This window comes from Schistocerca nitens, chromosome 9, assembly GCF_023898315.1.
Source record: "Schistocerca nitens isolate TAMUIC-IGC-003100 chromosome 9, iqSchNite1.1, whole genome shotgun sequence".
Taxonomy (NCBI): domain Eukaryota; kingdom Metazoa; phylum Arthropoda; class Insecta; order Orthoptera; family Acrididae; genus Schistocerca; species Schistocerca nitens.
In genome coordinates, this window is record NC_064622.1 from 17,130,396 (window position 1) to 17,155,492 (window position 25,097).

Here is a 25,097-nt window from a genome sequence, read left to right on the forward strand (position 1 = left end):
AAAGCTGTTGTCAGGTTGTTGGTGTAATGCTTCAGGGATTCTGGACTGGAGCAGATTCGTTTGCCACGAAGACCTCGGCTGTAGGGAAGGGACTGTTTGATGTGGAATGGGTGGCAGCTGTCGTAATGGAGGTACTGTTGCTTGTTGGTGGGTTTGATGTGGACGGACGTGTGAAGCTGGCCATTGGACAGGTGGAGGTCAACATCAAGGAAAGTGGCATGGGATTTGGAGTAGGACCAGGTGAATCTGATGGAACCAAAGGAGTTGAGGTTGGAGAGGAAATTCTGGAGTTCTTCTTCACTGTGAGTCCAGATCATGAAGATGTCATCAATAAATCTGTACCAAACTTTGGGTTGGCAGGCCTGGGTAACCAAGAAGGCTTCCTCTAAGCGACCCATGAATAGGTTGGCGTACGAAGGGGCCATCCTGGTACCAATGGCTGTTCCCTTTAATTGTTGGTATGTCTGGTCTTCAAAAGTGAAGAAGTTGTGGGTCAGGATGAAGCTGGCTAAGGTAATGAGGAAAGAGGTTTTGGGTAGGGTGGCAGGTGATCGGCGTGAAAGGAAGTGCTCCATCGCAGCGAGGCCCTGGACGTGCGGGATATTTGTGTATAAGGAAGTGGCATCAATGGTTACAAGGATGGTTTCTGGGGGTAACGGATTGGGTAAGGATTCCAGGCATTCGAGAAAGTGGTTGGTGTCTTTGATGAAGGATGGGAGACTGCATGTAATGGGTTGAAGGTGTTGATCTACGTAGGCAGAGATACGTTCTGTGGGGGCTTGGTAACCAGCTACAATGGGGCGGCCGGGATGATTGGGTTTGTGAATTTTGGGAAGAAGGTAGAAGGTAGGGGTGCGGGGTGTCGGTGGGGTCAGGAGGTTGATGGAGTCAAGTGAAAGGTTTTGTAGGGGGCCTAAGGTTCTGAGGATTCCTTGAAGCTCCACCTGGATATCAGGAATGGGATTACCTTGGCAAACTTTGTATGTGGTGTTGTCTGAAAGCTGACGCAGTCCCTCAGCCACATACTCCCGATGATCAAGTACCACGGTCGTGGAACCCTTGTCCACTGGAAGAATGACGATGGACTGGTCAGCCTTCAGATCACGGATAGCCTGGGCTTCAGCAGTGGTGATGTTGGGAGTAGGATTAAGGTTTTTTAAGAAGGATTGAGAGGCAAGGCTGGAAGTCAGAAATTCCTGGAAGGTTTGGAGAGGGTGATTTTGAGGAAGAGGAGGTGGGTCCCGCTGTGACGGAGGATGGAACTGTTCCAGGCAGGGTTCAATTTGGATAGTGTCTTGGGGAATTTGATCGTTAGGGGTAGGATTAGGATCATTTTTCTTCGTGGCAAAGTGATACTTCCAGCAGAGAGTACGAGTGTAGGACAGTAAATCTTTGACGAGGGCTGTTTGGTTGAATCTGGGAGAGGGGCTGAAGGTGAGGCCTTTAGATAGGACAGAGGTTTCGGATTGGGAGAGAGGTTTGGAGGAAAGGTTAACTACTGAATTAGGGTGTTGTGGTACCAAATTGTGTTGATTGGAATTTTGAGGTTTTGGAGGGAGTGGAGCTGGAAGTGGGAGATTGAGTAGATGGGAGAGACTGGGTTTGTGTGCAATGAGAGGTGGTTGAGGTTTGCTGGAAAGGTTGTGAAGGGTGAGTGAGTTGCCTTTCCGGAGGTGGGAAACCAGGAGATTGGATAGTTTTTTGAGGTGAAGGGTGGCATGCTGTTCTAATTTGCGGTTGGCCTGTAGGAAGATGCTCTGAATAGCCGGTGTGGATGTGGGAGAGGAAAGATTGAGGACTTTTATTAAGGATAGGAGTTGACGGGTGTGTTCATTGGCTGAGTTGATGTGTAGGTGAAGGATTAGGTGGGTGAGGGCAATGGATTGTTCAGTTTGGAACTGGTATAGGGACTGATGGAAAGAAGGTTTGCAGCCAGAGATGGGAACTTTAAGTGTGAGGCCTTTGGGGGTTATGCCAAATGTCAGACAAGCCTGAGAAAATAAAATATGCGAGTGTAATCTGGCTAGGGTGAAGGCATGTTTGCGGAGGGAATGTAAATAAAACTTAATGGGGTCGTTGTGGGGGTGTTGTGAGGGTGACATGGTATTAGAAGGTGGAGAGTGTAACATGAGGTTCAAATGAAAATGAAAGATAAAAATATATGGGGAGAGATAAAGGTGAACTAGAAAGCAACTGGAGATCTGGTATGAAAAAAGGCGAAAAAGTGTTGGTTAAGTTGATCCTGTGGTGAACTTGGGTTGGTAGACAGCGATGTGCATAAAGGTTAGGTGGTTGTGTTGCCGCTTTAACACGTTAAAGGACGGAGAAATTCGGGAAAATTTCGAAAAAACGTGTAAATGTATTAAAAGGAGTGGTGTTGTGGTGAAAGATTACGAAAATGGAGCTAACAATTGTCTGACGAAGAAATAATGACGTTAAAACCTGTGGGGAGCGCCTAAAAATGATCAGTGATGTGCGAAAAACGGAAGTGGAAATAAAGTGAAAGTTATTAGAACTAGTCGAAATGGTTGTTTAATACGTGAAAGCAGCTGTTATTGAACTACAAACGGTGGATTTTATAGCAGCGGTAGTGTTGAAAGCGGAAAATAAAATTTTTTTTGGTTATGGTTTGGAAGTGGGTTACGTATTGTTGAGTATATATAGGCAGGATAAAATTGTATAGTAGGTTACGGTAAAAAGGGAAAGGTGAATACAAAGTGAGACTACTGTTAAAAACAGAAAGAGAAAATAAAGAGAAAATAAGACGACAGGAAAGATTTCGAAATGCAACAGCGACAATAACAAACGTAATTGTTGGGTTCAAATTAATGATATGGTTTAATAGAGGGAAACACTCCACGAAGGAAAAATATGTCTAAAAACAAAGATGATGTGACTTACCAAATGAAAGTGCTGGCAGGTCGACAGACACACAAACAAACACAAACATACACACAAAATTCAAGCTTTCGCAACAAACTGTTGCCTCATCAGGAAAGAGGGAAGGAGAAGGAAAGACGAAAGGATGTGGGTTTTAAGGGAGAGGGTAAGGAGTCATTCCAATCCCGGGAGCGGAAAGACTTACCTTAGGGGGAAAAAAGGACGGGTATACACTCGCGCACACACACACATATCCATCCACACATATACAGACACAAGCAGACATATTTAAAGACAAAGAGTTTGGGCAGAGATGTCAGTCGAGGCAGAAGTGCAGAGGCAAAGATGTTGTTGAATGACAGGTGAGGTATGAGTGGCGGCAACTTGAAATTAGCGGAGATTGAGGCCTGGTGGATAACGGGAAGAGAGGATATATTGAAGAGCAAGTTCCCATCTCCGGAGTTCGGATAGGTTGGTGTTAGTGGGAAGTATCCAGATAACCCGGACGGTGTAACACTGTGCCAAGATGTGCTGGCCGTGCACCAAGGCATGTTTAGCCACAGGGTGATCCTCATTACCAACAAACACTGTCTGCCTGTGTCCATTCATGCGAATGGACAGTTTGTTGCTGGTCATTCCCATATAGAATGCATCACAGTGTAGGCAGGTCAGTTGGTAGATCACGTGGGTGCTTTCACATGTGGCTCGGCCTTTGATCGTGTACACCTTCCAGGTTACAGGACTGGAGTAGGTGCTACTCCCAACATCACCACTGCTGAAGCCCAGGCTATCTGAAGACTAGGCTGTAGGGAAGGGACCGTTTGATGTGGAATGGGTGGCAGCTGTCATAATGGAGGTACTGTTGCTTGTTGGTGGGTTTGATGTGGATGGACGTGTGAAGCTGGCCATTGGACAGGTGGAGGTCACAGTTTGTTGCGAAAGCTTGAATTTTGTGTGTATGTTTGTGTTTGTTTGTGTGTCTGTCGACCTGCCAGCACTTTCATTTGGTAAGTCACATCATCTTTGTTTATATATATATATATATATATATATATATATATATATATATATATATATATATATATATATATATATATATATATATAATAGAGGGAAACATTCCACGTGGGAAAAATATATCTAAAAACAAAGATGATGTGACTTACCGAACGAAAGTGCTGGCAGGTCGATAGTCACACAAACAAACACAATCATACACACGAAATTCAAGCTTTCGCAACAAACGAATTTCGTGTGTATGTTTGTGTTTGTTTGTGTGTCTATCGACCTGCCAGCACTTTTATAAAATCATTCTGTTCTATTTGATAAAAAACTTGATACGGATTGCGAAGGCATGTGGAATGTTCTGGAAGGACATGGATTGTTGTAATTATCGGTGGATTGTTGTCATCGATTAAGACAACGCACGTCCTTCCAGAACATTCCACATGTCTTCGCAATTTATATCAAGTTTTTTTATGAAGTAGGACTGAATGATACATATAAAGACACACATACAAGGCCTTAGGAAGCACTGAATTGTCTGACAACTATCCGGATGCATATTAAAAAAAGGTGGTATCAGACATTTCATATGAGTCTTATGGGAGGCTGTACCATTATAATCTGATCTTGATTTTTGTTCCTCTGAACTTTTGGTTTTATCAGGATATCTTGCCTTTTCCTTTTGTCTGTTGATGGACATCTCTGCAAATGCACCAGTTTCTTCATCACTCATATTCAACTGGGACTTGTCTTTGGTGAGACATTCTGTCAAAGTTTCCACATTTTGTTGACTAGCTGGCACACTGTCCCAAGCTGTTTTAAATGCGCTATATTTTCATGGTAATGACGAAATGACTTTCGTCATTACAGCTACATCTGAAACCTTTTCTCCAACATTTCTGAGTTGTAATGCTAGATTTTCAACTTTAACTACTGAACAACTACAGAATCATTTGCATTCATCTGATATTCATGAAAACGTTGAGTTATTGTTAGTTGGCTGGCTTCTGGCTGTTGCTCATGTAGTGATCTCAACTTGTTCCACATTTTGTAGGCTGTCTCACAAACCAACAGACTTTGCATTTGTGTACTGTCTACTGATGTGGAAATCAAAAACATACCTTTTGCATTTTTTTGTCCATGCTTTCAAGGTGGCATCATCATCTTCATTAGGTTGACATTGAGTCCCAATTACAACATCAAGAGTTCCGTAAGCCTTTAAGATTGCAGTTATCTGTAATTTCCATGACATAATTTTCTGCATCCAGCTTTGAGGTGTATTTTGAAGACACTTCTTCAGCCATTGCAGATTTCTTCTCTCTTCTTTTCACCTGAACATGTCACAGTTGGGATACTGAAAGTTTATATGAAATAACAACTTTCCTCACATAAACTGAGCGATGCCTGAGCACGGGTAGAGGAGGTTGCCAAGAAAGATTAATAAAGCTGATTATGAACTTATTTTATTAATTAAAATGACTGGTTTTCTTGACAATGGCTGACTTTTCACATGCAACAAATACAGTACAATGAATACTACTACTGCAAAGAAGACAAAGATAAAAAGCTGCACTCACATAAATAAATGCTACACACTAGTAGTAAGAAAGAGGGCATAAACAGAACATGAACTGCAAACACATGTAAATGTAATTATGCAAAACCTTTCCAACAATAATCTCCCACAGTCTATCCCTTTCTCTTTTCTCTTTCCCATGGAGACAGCCATTAGTTTCAAAAGCTAGAGTAGTGTGTATGCTTGTATATGAGTCTATTGCCAGTACTGTATAGTTGTCCAGAATATAAGTAATGGACAGCAGTTCTGTCTCATAACTTTTTTAGTTTTGTCATGAGTACTTTTCTTTTGGTATAATTAAAAATATTTCATTTTATTGGGATGTTTCTTCACATTGAGATTACTTCTGTTACTTCTCATTCTGTTACAGCTCACCAGAATGTAAAACTGTTTATCACACATGGAGGACTGCATAGTACTTTGGAGGCATTACATCATGGAGTTCCTTTAATTGCTATTCCAATTTTTGGAGACCAGTCACTTAATGCAAATCGTGCAAGAAATGCAGGATATGCTGTACAACTTGATTTTGCAAATGTTACCACAGACTCACTGCAATGGGCACTATCAGAAATTTTAGAAAACCCAAGGTATGATTACTGAATCAAACTGGAAAGCAACATTTTTTCTAATTACTTCTGCCATTAAGATATGCTTTAATATTTAAACATACCAATTTTCAGCTTGATTTTTGAATTAATTTAGAAGTCCTAATGTGATTATTGATTACTTTTATTATAACTAATTTTATTGCTGTATGTTAATCACCCACCAGCAATAAAAGAACACTTTAAGTCAGTCCCAGAGCACATACAGTTAGGAATATATTTACAACAAAACAGTAATACATTTATTACTGATACATGTCACTTGAGAACAGAAGTCAGAAGCATTTAATGTCTTACTCAGTTAACAGTAGTAACTACTTGATCTTGTGACAGAATGTACCTGTAATTCATAGCCTCTCCTTTGTACCAACTATTGTTGATCACCTTGAAGCTGAAAGTTCACATAGGTGTGGACTACTGTTTGTTCAATAATATATGTGACATCACATTTTAGTCGATATTAAAACGCATCTTTTATTCCATGCAAAGTATACTTGATAACAAGTATACCTGATAACTACAGTGACCAGTTATTACACTAGAAACAATCATCAGCATAATTTTACAGGCCCAAAGCCACAATGACAATGGATAAGTAGCACAATCTAAACAATTCAGGATGGGATTTTCTCTCTGCAGCAGAGTGTGCGCTGATATGAAACTTCCCGGCAGATTAAAACTGTGTGCCGGACCGAGACTCGAACTCGGGACCTTTGCCTTTTGCGGGCAAGTGCTCTACCAACTGAGCTACCCAAGCACGACTCACGCCCCGTCCTCACAGCAGGAGAGCTTCTGTAAAGTTTGGAAGGTAGGAGATGAGGTACTGGCAGTAGTAAAGCTGTGAGGACGGGGCGTGAGTCATGCTTGGGTAGCTCAGTTGGTAGAGCACTTACCTGCAAAAGGCAAAGGTCCCAAGCTCGAGTCTCGGTCTGGCACACAGTTTTAATCTGCCAGCAAGTTTCATAAACAGTTCAGATTTGTACAAAGTCAATACAGTTCAAATTTAGCACAGTCCTCCATGGCAGATTGTTATGGAAGAAGATCACACTGTAGTAGTTAAGGGGACATTGAATGTGAAATTTGTTGAAACTTGACACTTTCTGTTTTCTACTCCATAATGTACTTTGGACTTTCCTGAACATTTTGGTATATAATACATTAAAATCAGACAATTGTGAGACCTTCAAATAATATTTTGAATGTTGATGTGTGACTGTCAAATTTCACGGCTACGCATATACTGCCACAGTTGAGCAGTCATATCTTGGGAACTACACAGTCTAGAAAGCTGTGAATTGCTTTGTTTTGTGTAGGACATGACAAGAAAAGAATGGGAACACGTCTGCATAACCTAAAAACGAAGCTGGGTAACACAAAACTGATGGCAAGACAATAAAATCTGCTGGGAGACTAACAGACAAAGTAATTGTTGGATTACAGAAATATTATGGGAAGGCCATTAGAGATAACTGTGACAATTTAGAGAAGATGAAAAGAGCTGTGTGGAGAACTTTCTTTCATCAAATATTAACCGATGAAAAGCCATGTCATGCTTTGTGTCCACTTCCACCAAACACTTGGTGTAAATATAGGCAAGCTGAATTTTCTGGCACCCTGCATGAATTTACACATAAACATTCTCTTCCTTTGGCAGTAACGAGGACAATCAAACCTATTTACAGAGATTTGGCAAATCCTGAGCTACTGAAGAAGTGTTTATGTGGGAAGACCCAGAATGTGAATGAGTCCTTCAGTAATGTTGTGTGGTGCTGTGTGCCTAAAAATGTATTTGTTGGCCTTATGACTGTAAAGAGCCACAGACTGACTACTCTGGGTGATGTCCAACTACTTATAGATGGTATTAGGAACAAACTGTTATTTTGAAAAGTACTTAATTCTTTGGAAGCTAGGTTGGTATTTAAACAATGGAAATTCCAGGTGGAATATCAACAATTATGAAAAGGATAGACTGCTATGACATGTGAGTTGCAGACAGGCACAACAAAAGGCTGTTACACACTGAGCTTTTGACCAAAGCCTCCTTCAGAAAAGAAAGGAAAATACACACACACATGCATTGACACAAGCAGGCAAACCTCACACAAACATGACCACCAGCTCTGGCCGCTCTGGCCAGAATTTTACATGGGTGAACATATTTGGTTCATTAGTGAGACGTCTCTCTTGATATCTCCCAGGATTAGATTAGATTTAGTTTTCGTTATATAGACCCAAAAAATGAGATGATCCTTGTGGGTGTGGAACATGTCAGAATGTATAACATAAAACATAAAACACTTGAATATAATACATAATACCCTGTTCATTTGTCAGGAGATTGTCGAAACAGGTGAATACAATGCAGTACACTGGAACAGCTAGTAGTTATAGAACTAACATGCTGTCAGAATGAAACACTGTTATGCACTATTAATAAATTTATCAAACACAGAAATACCTAACCTTCACTGTTGTGACCAAGTGCTGTCAAAACTGAAATCTAACAGGCATTTTTACTTAAGCCGGCTTAACAGTCTCTGTTAAGATATTCATCTATGGAGTAGAAGGAGTTGCCTATCAAAATGTCCTTCAAACTCTGTTTAAACTGTGCTTTATCTGAAATCAAGTTTTTAATGATTGCTGGCAATTTATTGAAAATATGTGTTCCTGAATATTGGACCCCTTTATGGACCAAGGTAAGTGATTTTAGGTCTTTATGTATATTGTTCTTATTCCTAGTATAGATAGTATGTATTGAGCTATTAGTTGGAAAGAGAGATGTATTACTTGCAACAAATTTCATTAACAAATGTACATATTGAGTGGTTAGAATACAAAGTTCCTTGAACAAGTTTCTACATGATGTTCTTGAATTTACACCACAAATGATTCTTATCACGTGCTTTTGCACCCTAAAAACTTTTGCTCGGTTTGATGAGTTGCCCCAGAATATGATCCTATATGATGTAATAGAATGAAAGTAAGCAAAGTATGCAAGTTTCTTTTAATATTTATATCTCCTACATCTGACATCATTCTCACGGCAAATACAGACTTGTTTAGGCGCTTAAGCAATTCTGTGGTATGCCCTTCCCAACTGAATTTATTATCGAGTTGTAATCCCAGAAATGTAATACTATCACCCTCTTTGATCTGCATGTCTTCATATGTTATACACATGCTGGAAGGAAATCTCTTACAGGTTCTCAGCTGCATATGGTGGGTCTTCTCAAAGTTTAATGACAGTGAATTAGCTTTAAACCACTTATTAATGTCAGTGAAAATTTGATTAGCAGCTATTTCTAAACCTGTACTTGACTTGCTACTTATTGTAATGTTCTGCAAACAAAATAATGATGTCATTCATGTACACAAGAAAAAGCAATGGACCCAAGATGGAACTCTGAGGAACACCATATTTAATTAATTCCCAGTCAGATGAAGATTGACTGCTTACTGCACAGATATTTCACAACACCCTTTGTTTCCTGTTAGACAGATAAGACTCAAACCATTTCGCAGCATTGCTAGTGACACCATAATATTCTAATTTACTTAAGAGAATGCTGTGGTTCACACAGTCAAAGGCTTTTGACAGGTCACAGAAAATTCCAGTAGCCTCTAATTTATTATCTAATGAATTAAGTACATTCTCACTGTAGTGTAAATAGCTTTCTCTACATCAGAACCCTTAAGAAATCCAAACTGTGACTTGGGCAATACATTATTTGCAGTCAAATGCTTATGGAGACACTTGAACACAACGTTTTCAAATATTTTTGAGAAAGCCAGCAAAAGTGAAATTTGGTCTATAGTGTGATGGTATTTCTTTATCCCTCTTCTTGTAAAGAGGCTTAACTTTGGCATATTTTAGCCAGTCTGGAAATGTTCCACTGATAAGAGATTGATTACACAAATAAGTTAAGATACAACTAAACTTGCATGAGCACTCTTTGATTAACTTTGTTGATATGTTATCATACCCACTGAAATTCTTAGATTTTAAGGATTTTATGATGGATGCTACTTCTTTCAGAGATGTGAGTGTCCTTCCCATTTTACTGAAGTTATTTTTAAAGGCTGGTCTCAGATACTCCATTGCACTGTTCACCATATGTGATAACCCCAAGCTGTCAGTAACAGAAATGCAACACTACATGCACTTCTTGCCAGGGTCTCATTTATTTTTAGAGCTATCTGTTCCTCTTCCTTTTTGGCCCCACTTGTTTCTGTCTTTGCTATTTCTCATACAGTTTTTATTTTGTTTCCAGATGTAATTATCTTATTCTCTTAATAAGGCTGCTTCAATTTCTGGATTACTTGCTTCAATATTTTGCAGTATTCTTTGTAATGCAATACAATGCTAACATCAGAGCTGTTCCTAGATAGTAGGTACAGTCTCCTTTTCATCCAACATGATATCTCTATTCCTTGTGTAATCCATGGTTTATTTTTTGACTTCTGTGTGATTTACCTTTAGGGGAAAACAGTTTTCAAAAGTGGAGGTAACTTTATTAATGAATACTTTGTATTTTCCATTTGAGTCAGAAGTACTGTAAGCATCTATCCAATTCATGTCTTTGAGCAATTTCCCGAAATTCTCAATTTTTGACTTATTTATTACCTTCATGTACTCAGATTTATCCTGACAAGTTTCAACATTTAACACAAGGTGTTGCATGTTGTGATCAGATAGCCCATTTACTATTGGTTTTGCGATACGACTTTTTTCCCTAGATTTGTTTACAAAGATATTATCAATAGCAGTCTCAGAGCATTTACATACCCAAGTAGCAAAGTTCACAGTAGGAACTAAATTGAATGATAGTGTTACTGACTGCAATAATTGTTCACTGACAGAGCTTTTCAATAAATCCACATCAAAATCACCAGCAACCACTCTTTCCTTTTTTTTTTTTTTTTTTTTTTTTTTTTTTTTTTTTTTTTTTTTTTGCCATGAGATGGGACAGCAGAGCTTGCAGATTTTTTTATGAAGAGGTTAAAATTTCCTCGAAGAAGATCTGTATATACCTACTGTTAAAAGGGACTTATGAAATACCACTTCCATTGCACAAACTTCTAAGCTGCTCTGAGCAAAATTTATTAATATCAATATTCTTGAAATCAAAATAGTTTCTGATAAGTATTGCAACTCCTCCTTTCTCCATATTTTCTCTACAGAAGCAAGAAGCTAACTTGAATCCTGTAATATTTAACGTATCTATACCAGTGGTCACATGATGTTCAGGGAGGCAGATTATATCAACTGGTTTCCTCAACTCTAGTTCTTCAACACAAATAAAGGAACTCATTAAGCTTACCCCTTAGTCCTCAGATATTCTGATGCAATAACCACAACTGATTTTGTGCCTTAGCTGAATTACAACTGGATGAACCTAATTTTCCTGCCAATTTTTGAGTATTTCTAGTTTCAATCAGAGGCTGTCTGCATGAATTGTGTACATGAAAATTTGCTTTCTTTCTGCCTTTTTATCAATGTGAATGTCATTTTCAGCCTTTGTATTTACCAATACTTTCTCCAGAATGTTCATTCAGTTGAGAGAACATGATATGTGCCAGTGGTCATTTATTTTATGAATTTTAATATGCACTTTTAGACTAATTTGTGATGTATTAAGTACTTTATTTTGACACTATACTTCTGCTTACAGGTACACGGAGAAGGCAAAATTTTTGTCAAAACTTTTCAGAGACAGACCAAGGCCTCCAATGGAAGAGGCTATATACTGGACAGAGTATGTCATTAGGCACAAAGGTGCTCCCCACATGAGGTCTGCAGCTCTGGATCTGACATGGTACCAATATCTGCTACTAGATGTCATTGCTGTGGTGTTGTTGGCTGTGGTTGCAGTGATTTTTGTAGCTGTGTTCCTAATTAGGACAGTATTACGACTTGTACGTGGCAAAAGTACAAAAGCGAAAAGTGGAGGGAAAAAGAAAGGTGTGAAAAGGGACTGAACTAACATTACATTTATTTCTGTGCAGCATAGAATAACATGTAAATAGAAAATATTAAAGACAGCCTACCTCTAATTTAATGTGATTGTTTATGTTTGAATCCTTAAAACTGCAAACCCATCTTTGACATCAATAGTTAAACTGTTAAATATCTACTGTGTTGAAAGGGAAGTGTGAGATTACTGAAACATACTTTCTGTTTCATTTTTTTAGTTTGATAGATAAAAAGTCTACTCACCAAGCAGCAGCGAAACACACACACATAAAAGATTGTTGTGATTGGCAAGCTTGCGTGTTCTGCTGCTTCTTGGTGAGTAGATTTAAATAATTTTATCAATAATTGATTGTTTCTGTTTCATTTGCAAAATCCAACTATTATTCAAACAGACACACTAAAAGTGATATAAAAGTTAAAGAAAACCACAATAGGTACTGGTAAGAGTTGAAATATAGTTTATGTGGATACTAAATTATTGATTTTGAGTTTGTGTTGATACGTTGAGTTGCAGTCAGGCACAACAAAAAGACTGTTATACATTGGGCTTTTGGCCAAAGCCTTCTTCAGAAAGGAAACACACACACATTCACAAAGGAAGGCATGCCTCTTGTTCACGGGACTACTATCTCTGGCCACGACTGCCGGAATGCATTCTAGCTCATTAGCCAGGGATAGCAATCTTGTGGATGTGAGGTGGCTTTGCTTGTGTGGATGTGCATGTGTTTTCTTTTCTGAAGAAGTCTTTGGCCAAAAGCTCAATATGTATAACAGTCTTTCTGTTGCAACTATCTACAACCCAGTATGTCATATTTATGCTAAGTAGCAATCTATCCTTTCCATGATAATGTTAATATTCCAACCTGGACTTTCCATAGTTTGATTTCATGTTGACAATAACATTAAATAAGTGAAAACATAAATGAGTACACTGTCTCTAATTAAACTAGAACAAGAGTATGGCATGTGTTTAGTATGGACTAAATGATTGGTCAAGATTCATGGCTCCCTTGTTAGATTCTTTTTGTCTTAGTTCCATTCTCAGCAGTATTCCACAATACAGTCCTAAAACAGACATTTATGGATAATGTGCTCAGATCACTTCTACTTAGAAGAAGGCCAGCAGAATTATTGTTCTATAATACATATTCAAATATAGTGTGCTGCCAAGAGCAAAATAAACTGTCCTCAATAATCAACATGCACCTTAAAAAAATGACCAAGACTTATTCTTTGCATATGATATGGAATCAAGAATATTTTATGTGTCATAAATTGTTGCAGTCAGTTAGACTTTGTTGTTGGCAGATAAAAATTCACTACATGTTAAATGCTGTACATAATAATATAAAACATAACAATATCAAAATTTTGTTAGCAAGTGGCATCATTGTACATATTGGTGGTCTGTAAATAGACTGTTATTACCATTTCTTTGTCATTAACCAGCCATGACTGGACAGACAGCATCAATTTCGGAATAATATTACCATATTAAAATTAATAAAATAATTGCAGTTTAAACTATGATTCTAAAATCAGTACTATAAGACATATATCTAAGAACTAGATTACAACATACATTACAATAATAAGACAGTCATTTAATAAAGTAGCAGAGTTGCTGATGTTTTCATTGGCACTGAGCTGCAGCTCAAGTAGACAGTGTTATGTCACCAGAAAAGTATTTCTCTATACTGTACAAAGATTACTTTTTTAGTATACACAGAATTTTAGTCCTAAATTGTTTGACTGGTAATGACTGAATATCCTTGGGTAGAGCATAAAATAATTTTTGGGCCACCATTAGCATGTTGTTCTGCATCTTAGTTAATCAATGTCTTGGTTTGTCTGTCCTGTTTTTATAGCGAGTACTGTATTGTTGAACTTCATTTCTCTTTCTGTACATATTATGATCTGGCTTTGTGTGAAAAAGGCAGTTGAGAATATGTTGGCTGAAAACAGTCAGAACTCCTAATCTGGAAAAAAATTGGCTTGCAACGGTCAGTATTTTTGCCTGACGTAATGATCCCCATTGCTTTCTTTTGTAACAAAAGCACATTCTAGCATCCTGCAGAATGGTCCCACTGTAGCAGCCCGTAGCTGATGTGACTGTGGAACATTGCTAAGGATACTGTTAATAGGTACTCATGTGGTACAACATTTTTTAGTTTCCTCAAGAGGTATAGGATACTTGAGAGTTTGGAACATTCGTGTTTAGTGTGCTGTTGTCAGGGGCTAAGCAAAGGAAAAGTGCTGGAACGGTTTGTCAATTTGAAATCTGAAATTATTTTATTCTTACAGCAAAGTGGCAAAAATTATCCTGAACTTGATGATGATTAATGCTGGATACTTACAGCTTTTTTGACTGCTGTGTCACCCAGTGCTCCAGTATCACTTAGGCTGCATATATTCCTCTGTGTTTTGTCTTCATTAATTTTCGTCTTGTTCAAGATGAACTAGACCTGGACCTCACTTAACAGGACTTCTGCTTGTTGAACAGCTTAAGGTACATTTTCCCCTTTTGAAAGAAAGTTGTGTCATCCCACAAACTGCAAGGTGTGCCCATTGGAGCCTACGCCATTAATGAAAATTAAGAATAACAGGAGCCATATTACAGATTCATGGGGCACATCATGCTTTAACTTCATTACACTTGATTCTGCTCCTTGCATGGGTACAATCTGTCATTTGTTATTTAGGTACAATTCGAGAGTTTGTGGAACAGTTCCCCCAACACCATATGAGTTAAGCTTGCTGAGCAGGCTCTTCTGTGGGATACAATCAAATGCCTTACTGAGGTCATAGAGTACCAGTGTAATAGACTCCTTGTCTTCAAAACCCTGACGTACATTTGTAACTAAGTACTGCTGTTGTATTTGACCTGCCCTTCCAAAAACTGTGCTGTGTATCATAAAAGAGATTATTTCCTACAAAATAACTTAATAGCTGATCTTTCATTATAGACTCTGTCGCTTTATCTAGCCCTGGTATTATCGATAAAGGCCTGTAGCTTGACACTTCATGCGGGTTACCTTTTTTGTAAACTGGTACTGTGTGTGCTACTTTCAGGAAGTCTGGAAATCCCCCAGCATGGAGGTATTTATTTATTACTACTGACAGAGGTTGAGCAATTTCACAGACTGCAGTTTTTAATATAGTAAAGGACATGCTGCGAATATCAGGGCTTCCAGAGTGTTTGTAGTCTTTTACTATTTTTATTACATCTTTTTGATACACTCTCTTCCACATTACCATGCTGCATTTATTTCCAAATTTCACAGCAACTGCAGGATCTGTTTTGAAGTCATGAATTTCATCTGCTGTGTTTTCTACTGTGTTTACAAAATATTCACTACATTCACCTGGACTGCAAGAATTAGAGCAAGAGGTGGGCTTTTGCCTACATTCATTAATCAGATCCCATGCTGCCTTGCAAGGATTGTGAGCTTCCTCATCAAATCTAGTATTATTTTCCTTCTTTGCTTTCTCTACTTCTTTTCTGTAAATCCTTTTGGCATGTAGATAATTGCAGTATAGTCTATTCTTGATGCCAATATCTTCAGTGACTTTGTTTTTACCATTTAGTGCTTTTACAATGCATTTTGGTTTGGCTAAACTAGAGGTACACCAGTTCTTTACTTTGACAGTTTTCTGTGTGTATTTTGATTTAGCAGTTGGAAATCTCTTGGGTTTCAGTGGAAAATTTTCATCAAATTTGGCTCTAAGAGTCTGGAACATGGAACTGAATGTATCACTTGGGTCCAATTCTTCACACATTTGATACCAGTCTGTAGAAGACACTGCAGTTTTGAAATCATCTAATTTTTTCTTTGTAATAACACTACTTCTGAAGACATAATTTGAATGCCAGCTGGGAATTTGGTGAATGCTTACTGAGTTTGTCTATAGGTTCATGATTAGTGAATTGTGATCTGCAAGCATAGGGTCAACAATACGTGCTTTTTAGTCCCAAAAATTTACGTTCGTAACAACTGTGTCACGACAGACGTGGAAGGTAACTGTACAAATTTGTTGTAAGAGGTTTTAGTACCATCGACCAAACTGAGAATGATAGTCCATTATAAATTCTGAGTTGGTTCACTTTGTGATGATTCCCTATTTGCAATACCCTCAGGCTTAGTACACCCAAATTAGCCTTAACTAGTGTTATGATGGTGAACTGGAGTGGGTGGGAAAGGGGAAGAGATGGTAGGGTAAGGGTTGGGGCAGAGAATAGAGACGTCTGGCAGGGTGTGCAGGGACTAGACGGAGCCACGATAAGATAGAAGAGAGAGAGAAGATGCAACGGAGAGCAGCGCGCTTCGTTACAGGATCATTTAGTAATCGCGAAAGCGTTACGGAGATGATAGATGAACTCCAGTGGAAGACTCTGCAGGAGAGACGCTCAGTAGCTCGGTACGGGCTTTTGTTAAAGTTTCGAGAACATACCTTCACCGAAGAGTCAAGCAGTATATTGCTCCCTCCTACGTATATCTCGTGAAGAGACCATGAGTATAAAATCAGAGACATTAGAGCCCACACAGAAGCATACCGACAATCCTTCTTTCCACGAACAATACGAGACTGGAATAGAAGGGAGAACCGATAGAGGTACTCAAGGTACCCTCTGCCACACACCATCAGGTGGCTTGTGGAGTATGGATGTAGATGTAGATGTAGATGTAGATGTAGATGTAGATGTAGACTGCCACCAGGTGCGGCGTCGAGTGGCTGTGGGACAGGGAGGTTGGGGGAGGGGAACAGGGTGCATAAAGGGAGAGGAGTAGGGTAGGGGGAAGACAGCCAGGTGCATTGGTGGAGGCAGCAGACAACGACGGTGAGTGGACACGAATATGGAGAAGGTGATAGTACAGAGGGGCTAGAAAGTGTTGGGTGGAGGGTGTGGAGATAGTCGGTTACTGTAGGCTGAGGTTAGGATAATTTCAGGAGTGGAGAATGTGTTGTAAGGATAGCTCCCATCTGTACAGTTCAGCAACGCTGGTGGTGGAGAGAAGGATCTAGGTGACCAGTGTTGTGAAGCAGCCATTGAAATCAAGCATGTTGTGTTCAAATACCACCCAGCTGTCCACCAGGATGAACAGCTACTGCCAAACTGTGGCCAAGAGCAAAGTAGACCAACCTGTAGTACAACATGCAGCTGAGCACAACATGCTTGATTTCAGTGGCTGCTTCACAACCCAGCTCATCTGGATCCTCCCCTTCAACACCAGCTGTTCTGAACTGCACAGATGGGAGTTATCCTTATAACACATTCTCCACTCTTGAAATTATCCCAGTCTCAACATACAGCAACCTACTGCTCCCCCACATTCCACCCAGCAGTTTCCGCTTCCTCTGTCCTATCTCCTCCTCCCTGTTTTTGTTCGTTTATCTTTTAACATGTGCCGTCCTCTGCCAACACACCAGCCTGTCTTTCCACATCCCTGCTCCTCTCTCTTCTTTTCTGCTTCTGCTCCCCATGCCCCTCCCCCCCCCTTCCCTCTCCACAACCTCTCTGCCCCACAGCCTCTTAACCATGCTCCTGATGGCAGTCTTGCAAGTGTCCATCTAGTCTCTGCACACTCTGCAAGACAGTACTCTTGTCCTGCCCCCAGCCACACTCTGCTGTCCCTTTCCCTTCCCTGTCCGCTCCAGATTGCTGTTCCATTCCTTGTGACAGTTGCATTCTGGTCCAAGCTGCCAGAGAAGGTGGTCATGTGTGCATGAGGTATGCTTGCTTTACTTGTATGAAAATGTGTGTGTGTGTGTGTGTGTGTGTGTGTGTGTGTGCATTTTTTTTTTCTTTTCTGAAGCAGGCTTTGGCTGACAGCTAAATGTGTACCAGTCTTTTCGTTGGTCCTAATTGCAAATCAGTGTGCCATCTCTATGATGAGTAACAATCTATCCTTTTGCTGATTTTGGTTATATTCCAGCCTGGAGCTTCCACTGTTAGAGACATACTAAAGGAGGTGGTAACTTAGTCTTAATGCTGCCATAATTAGTAACTGTTTAGGGTCATAGTTGGCTTTACTAGAATGACAGAGGTACCACGCAATAAACTCAGTTCTGGTGTGGGTGACAGAGGGCTAGGACAAAATAAAATCAAACTTAGTGTAATTAACAGTAGTCAGTTTTTAAATCTATGTTTTATTATCCTATAATGAAATCGATATTGTGAGACCGGAAGTCCACATGATAACTGCATTCTGGTCCAAGCTGCCAGGGAGGGCAGTCATGTGTGTTTCCTCTTCTGAAGAAGCATCTGGCTGAAAGCTAAATGTGTAAGAGTCTCTTTGTTGTACCTGCCTTCAATTCAGCACGCCATCTTTATGGCGAATAACAATCTACCCTTTTCTTTATATTGTTTGTTAGACCTCTGTTAACCACAATTTCTCCAGGAATGAATGACACAAATATATATATACCTCTAATGCTTCACACTGGAGGATTAAATGTGGTGCAGTTTCATAAATTCTGTACTGCACTGTCTCCACTCAGGGGCTTCTGTCTCTATACAAATTACACTTGCCATGGCCAGTCATTAGCCCTAATGAGAGTTTAACCTGTCTCTTATTCAAGCCCAGAATTACAGAACTTCTCTAAAAATATGATTTCAGCATCATTAACATGTTCTTGTTTCTGTTTTTTAGTCCAATGTTCTACATGCTACCTTCTGATCGAGCTACATAGTTTAGATTTTATCATCGCCTTAGTGATAGCTAAGATAGATCCTGGTTCAACGAATGGGGCCATCGCCTCTGCTCTGATCAGCCTATCAGCTTGTTCTCCTCTGAATGGGAAGATATGTTGTTCACACTGACCTACACAGGGAGGAACGATCACCATGATAAAATAAGGGCAATCAGAGCTCATACGGAAAGATATAGGTGTTCGTTCTTTCTGTGTGCTATACGAGATTGGAATAATAGAGAATTGTGATGGTGGTTCGATGAACCCTCTGCTAGGCACTTAAATGTGATTTGCAGAGTATCTGTGTAGATGTTGATATAGATGCCCGCCAGGAGAGGGCACCCTTACAAGTGCGCACATCTTGCTTGAAATCAACAGATCAGGTAATAAAATAAAATCAATCAGAAATATTGTAAACAGAGAGACAGGGAAAGAAGCCATAGAAGGTGCATTACCTCTGTTAAAAAGAGTGGGAACATTGTAAAAAGTAGTTCATGTGTAGTAGATATTTTTAATTACTAACATTTGAATATAACTGAGAAAAGTAGTGCAAACAGTTCAGAAGAGGAAGCAAAATAGTACACTTAAAAAACAGTATTGAGGACATTTTATTAAATAAAAATTAATCTCAAATCCCCATCTGTGTGCTCTCCTTCCTGAAGTAAAGAAGATTATCAAGACTCCAAAAAGTAAAAGTTCATAAGGGCCAACACAGTAAAAAGCTGTGGCCCTATAATACGTTAATTTCTTAGTCACTTATGTAAGACATCCTTAACTCATGGTGTTTTCCCAAGCACATTAAAAAATGTCATTGTTAGACCACTCTATAAGAATGGTGATGCCACAGATGTCAATAACTATTACCCAGTGTCACACCTTACATCATTTTCTAACATTTTTGAGAAGATAATGCACTCCAGGGTTGTCACCCACTTGTGAAATAATGAAATACACAGCCAGTTGAGTTTTGGGTTCCAAACAGGTCACTTTACTGAGTCAGCCAGTAACAAATTTCCTGAGCTCATAATAAAGTTTTTAAATGATAAATATCTCTAGTTGGTACCTTCTGTGACGTACAAAAGCTATTTTATTGTGTCAGCCACAATATTTAATTAGAGAAATTAATATTGTACAGAAAGATCTGGTGGAATGTATATAATTTACAAGTAAAGGAGACACCTTACCATATAGTACAGGTACTAAGTCGCCAACACATACATAAAAGGGACTGAAAAACTTTACTAGCTTTCTTTTTCAAGCTGGAGTATGCACATGCAGATGTCCAGTCTCTCTCTCTCTCACACACACACACACACACACACACACGCCCACACACACACACACACACACACACACACACACACACACACACACATGCTTTTCAGCTACACTGTGTCAGTTGAATACACAATGTGGGGACTATAGTTTCACAGGTAGACTTGGATGTGTGATAGTGTCAGGTGGAGTAGGTGAGGGAGAAAAGAAGTGGGGAGAGGGAGGGAGGGTGGGGAAGGGTGGCTGACAGCTCAGAGGGAGGCAGCAGGCATAAGTGATAGTAATGTGGGGGGAGAGGCACCAGGTGCACTGGACAGGATTATGACACTTGGGCGCTGGAGTGGGCGAAAAATTTTTTTCAGTATACATAGTCCAGTACATGCTTGTTTATGCTCTTATTTAAGAAACAGAATGCAGAAAGTCACCCTAGGCTTTCGACTAATACACGGAGAGACATCCTCTGCATGGGGAGAAATTACTTTGGATTCCCAAAAGATTTGATCGTTATACGAGAGTCTTATTTGCATTTGTGAATATCGCCAAATGTTGGCTGCAGTATGCATCAGTAACAATGAAAATTTGAGCCAGGCCAGACTCGAACCAGGATCTTGTGCCTGATGCAAGTGGTCGCCTTGACCACCTTGGCCACCCAAGAAAGTTAGTATTTCATGCCTAATAACTGGGCTTTGACTTTAATCATACGCCTCTTCCTGTATGGAACTCACAGTAACTGTGTGAGTATAGGATGTAGGCAAAAGTGGTGACATATGGAAGTTTGGGTCAGTCTGGGGAATGTTGTCAGATGGCAGAGGTAGTCAAGGCAACCACTCACCTCAAGCAGAAGATCTGGGTTCGAGTCCTGGGGTGGCACAAATTTTCATTGTCACCAGTGCATAGTGTAGCCAACATTTAGCCATATTCACAAATGCAAAAATGATTCTGGTATTTCATGTAGCATTTGCTCACTGTACTGCAAGTACATTAGAGTAACAGAGGCACTGCATTTTAGTATAGTGTTTGATCATCGGCCCACTACTGTTCTTGATTTATGTTAACGATCGATCATTTCATCTGAATGGGGAGGCAGAATTAGCCCTGTTTGCAGATGACACAAGCATTGTTGTGAATGTGAATAAACAACCATCAACAGCAAAAATAGTAAATGATGTTTTTGTCAATGCCTTTGCACAAAAAGGCATCGAAAAAATGCAGCTCGTCCAGTTTTGTACAGTCAAAAATATCCCACACCTGTATTAATTTAGTATGTCAACATGAAATGGTAAACACGGTAGGAAATTATAAGTTCTTAGCTGTGCATGTTGATGAAAAATTGTAGTGGAAATACCTTATAATAGACCTGCTAAAACATTTAGGTTTGGCTACTTTTCCCACAAAAATGCTTGCTTCTTTGGGGATATAGAAGCACATTTTCATTCAGTAAGCTAACATATTTTTATTCTTTGATGCTGACACTCAATTAAGCTGCAGCTTTCATCCATAGCTTTCCTTGAATATCACGTTCCATTAATGCGGTTATGTGTAAGCTACACTCATCAATTTCTCACGATCCTACTTGCATGATGCTTCAGATTGTAGTGGACTGTGTACTAGCAACAAGCAACTGCAAGTGACAAATCACCTTCCATCCAAACCGGCGATCGACTGTATTTAAGGTGCATAATTTTGCATTTCATTAACAGTAAAAGGTAAATCCCCACCAGCTACACAGCTCATTAAGGCATCAGCCCCTGTTGGTGATACTTCAGAAAGGCAGCAAGTTACATATTTAGCTTCCTGTGTGCGATTTTATAGTTAATTCTTACGATAGTGGTAGGAGGGTGTATAGGATGTGAGCATTCTCTGTGTGGGAGAGAAGGGGAGCTGGCTGCAGTTTGTGAACAGCTGAAGACGCTTTTGGCCACTGTCAGCCATCTTCAGGCTACTGTTTTGGGGTGTATCGACGGCTGAGAATAATGTGCGTCACATGGGACACCTCGAGTGTCACCCGTTTTGCGCATAGGCTCTGCTGCAGGGACACCTCACAGACTATGCAATGCTGTGGATCCACCATCACAGCACGGTGTGTGGTGGATGGCGACAAATTTGCATGGCTCGAGGTGGATAGTCAGTGTGGAAGCTGGCTGTCTGGGCTCACTCATTCGCCCTGTCAATGGACATGGGGCCGTTCCTTCAGCAGGGTCCGAGCAGGCACACGGTATCAGTGGTTCGCTAGTTGTCGGGAGCTCCACTGCTAAGTGCATTACTTACCATTAGAGAAATATCTTTCAGGGCCGGCAAGAAATCCAGTGTGCACTCGGTTTGTCTGGCAGAAGGCCTCATCTGAGGTGTGAAGGAGGTCCTGCCTGCTTTTATTGAACACGTAGGGTGCAGTCCGTCTGCAAGTTGTGACTCACATGGGCACCAGTTACGTCTGTTGCTCGGGTTGTGAGTTCATACAAGTGGCTGACAGAAGTGGTGAAGACTGTTGGCCTCGCGTGCAGAATGCAAACGGAGTTCACAATCTGCACGACTGTTGCCAGAACTGGTTGGGGTCATTCGGTTTGGAACCAAGTGGAAGGTCTCAACCAAAGGCTCTGTGGATTCTGTCACTGTCTTGGCTGCAGATTTATGGACATGTGTTAAAGGGTGGTGAATTACATGACGCCCCTTGATAGGTCAATGGGAAACTACACAAAGGAAGCAGCTACTCGGGCGGCAGAGTAATTGTGGAGTGTATATGGGGTGTTTTTAGGCTAGGCAGTAGTTTGAGATAATCTGACTGACGCTCGTCAGTTCAATATGCAGAGAATGGGATCAGACTGCTTACAAAGTAAAGGCACTTCGACTGTCAAAACTGTAACAGTAAAGTGTTGAAGTGTTCGTAAAGAACTTCCTGAATTTACTGTCCTCCAGAGAAATTGTTGTGCTGAAATTATTCTTGGAACCGAGAGCTGTCTGAATCCTGAAGTAGAAAGCTCTGGAACACTTAACGAGGTGTGGAACGTACATCGAAAAGACAGATGAGACACCAATGGAAGGGAATGTTCATTGCAGTCGACAAAAATAGTGCCTCTCGAGGTCGAAATTGACTCTGACAGTAAAGTTATCTGGATGCGTGTAACATGTGTAGGAGAAGTCAAGTTAATTGTCGAATATTTTTACCCGTCGCCCGATTTTTTTTTTTTTTATTCATTCCAATTGATCCATAGTGAGGAGGTCCTCCAGGATGTGGAACATGTCAGAAAAACAACAATACATGACAAATATTTACAACTAAAGCAATTAAGCTAATGTACCATTTCACGGGTCCCAAGTGGAATGATTGTCATTTTTTAATGAACACTATATGAAAGAGTCATTTTACATATACTAATGCACTGAATTTAAAATAAAAAAGTTTTTTATTTATTTATAAGGTAATAAACATGTAATACAACTACTGTAAAACTTATTTACAATGAACACATTACTGCACTGAAATGGTGCAGAAGGTAGATTGTACTTACACACACACACACACACACACACACACATACACACACACACACACACAGACATTTACAATGAACACATTACTGCACTGAAATTGTGCAAGAAGGAGTTGGCCACCAATAAATCCTTTAGGCTTCTCTTAAACTGAATTTCATTGCTTGTTAAGCTTTTTATGGCTGCTGGCAAAGTTATTGAAAATGTATGTTCCTGGATAATGCACACCTTTTTGTACAAGACTAAATGACTTTAAATCCTTGTGAAGATGATTCTTATTTCTAGTACTGATTCCATGAATTGAGCTGTTGGTTTGAAAAAGTGATATATTTTTAATGACAAATTTCAGTAAGGAATAAATATATTGGGAAGCATCAGTTAGTATACCTAGTTCCCTAAACTGGCTTCTGCAGGATGTTCTTGAGTTCACACCATATATAACTCTTACTGCACGTTTTTGTGCCCAGAATAGCTTGGCTTGATGAATTACCCCAAAAAATAATCCCATATGACATTATGGAATGAAAGTAAGCATAGTATGCCAGCTTTTTCATTTTTATATCCCCTATGTCTGACAAAATTCGCATTGCAAACAGAGATTTGTTAAGACGCTTCAGCAGTTCTGTGGTGTGCTCCTCCCAGTTGAATTTATTATCAAGCTGTAATCCCAAGAATTTAACACTGTCCACTTCTTCTATCTTCTTGTCGTCGATTGTTAGACATATAACCGTGGGACACCCCTTACAAGTTCTGAACTGTATGTAGTGTGTTTTTTCAAAGTTTAGTGACAAGGAATTGGCTAGGAACCAGTGATTAATGTCCACAAATATTTTATTAGCTGTTCTTTCTAAGACTTGATTTGCTATTTATTGCAATGTTTGTATCATCGGCAAACAAAACGAACTTGGCATCTGGTAATGTTACTGATGAAAGGTCATTGATATACACAAGAAAAAGTAAGGGGCACAAAATGGAACCTTGTGGGACCCTACATATAATTAGATCCTGTTGTGGCAGTTTTGGAATCTTTGGAAGAAAGTCTACGCTCAGTAGCTCGGAAATACCCAGATCATGCAGACGACTTTAACTCACCGTGTGCAGACTGGGACATACTCGTAATTGGACAGCATTTGACACGACAACTCTCAGGAGGACTTCCACCAATTCTGTCAATCAACGCCAAACCGAGTAACTGCTTGCGTAAGGGCCGGAGGTGGACAAACGCGTTATTGACTTGCTGAGTTTGTCGAGCTCATCCTCTGGAATGAATAATAATTTTTCTGAAATTTTAATCATGTGGTTGTCTGTACATGTACATCGCATCTACCAATTTCTGTACATAACTTGTCAATTTCTTTTTCAGTTTAGGGTGTAACTAAGCGAAAAGTGAATGTCGATATATTTAGTCGATTGCGGTATGCTCAGGGCCGTTTCTACCTTTAGGCAAGACTAGGTGGCCGCCTAGGGCGGCAACATTTTAGGGTCGACAAAGGGCAGAAAATTAATTTCAAATCAAACAACGAAAAAATTGAGCAAACGAGGAGAAAAAAATGAAAAACAGGAAAACTTAAATCACCGAATACTTTAACGAAAGTAAACA

General features: G+C 39.7%; 1 protein-coding gene and 1 non-coding gene across 2 annotated transcripts in view; one reads left to right on the forward strand and one right to left on the reverse strand.

The window, feature by feature from the left end:
* LOC126202994 (UDP-glycosyltransferase UGT5-like) overlaps nucleotides 1-12,128 on the forward strand; it is a 141,806-nt gene extending 129,678 nt beyond the window's left edge. Inside the window, exons 5-6 of the mRNA XM_049937191.1 lie at nucleotides 5,832-6,051; nucleotides 11,742-12,128. Of these exons, the coding sequence (XP_049793148.1) occupies nucleotides 5,832-6,051; nucleotides 11,742-12,048 (527 nt within the window). The 3' untranslated portion in view covers nucleotides 12,049-12,128. The remainder of the gene's footprint in view (nucleotides 1-5,831; nucleotides 6,052-11,741) is intronic.
* Nucleotides 6,753-6,827, reverse strand: Trnal-caa (transfer RNA leucine (anticodon CAA)). The gene has a single exon. It is a non-coding gene; the product is annotated as a tRNA-Leu (tRNA).
* Nucleotides 12,129-25,097: the final 12,969 nt, after the last annotated feature.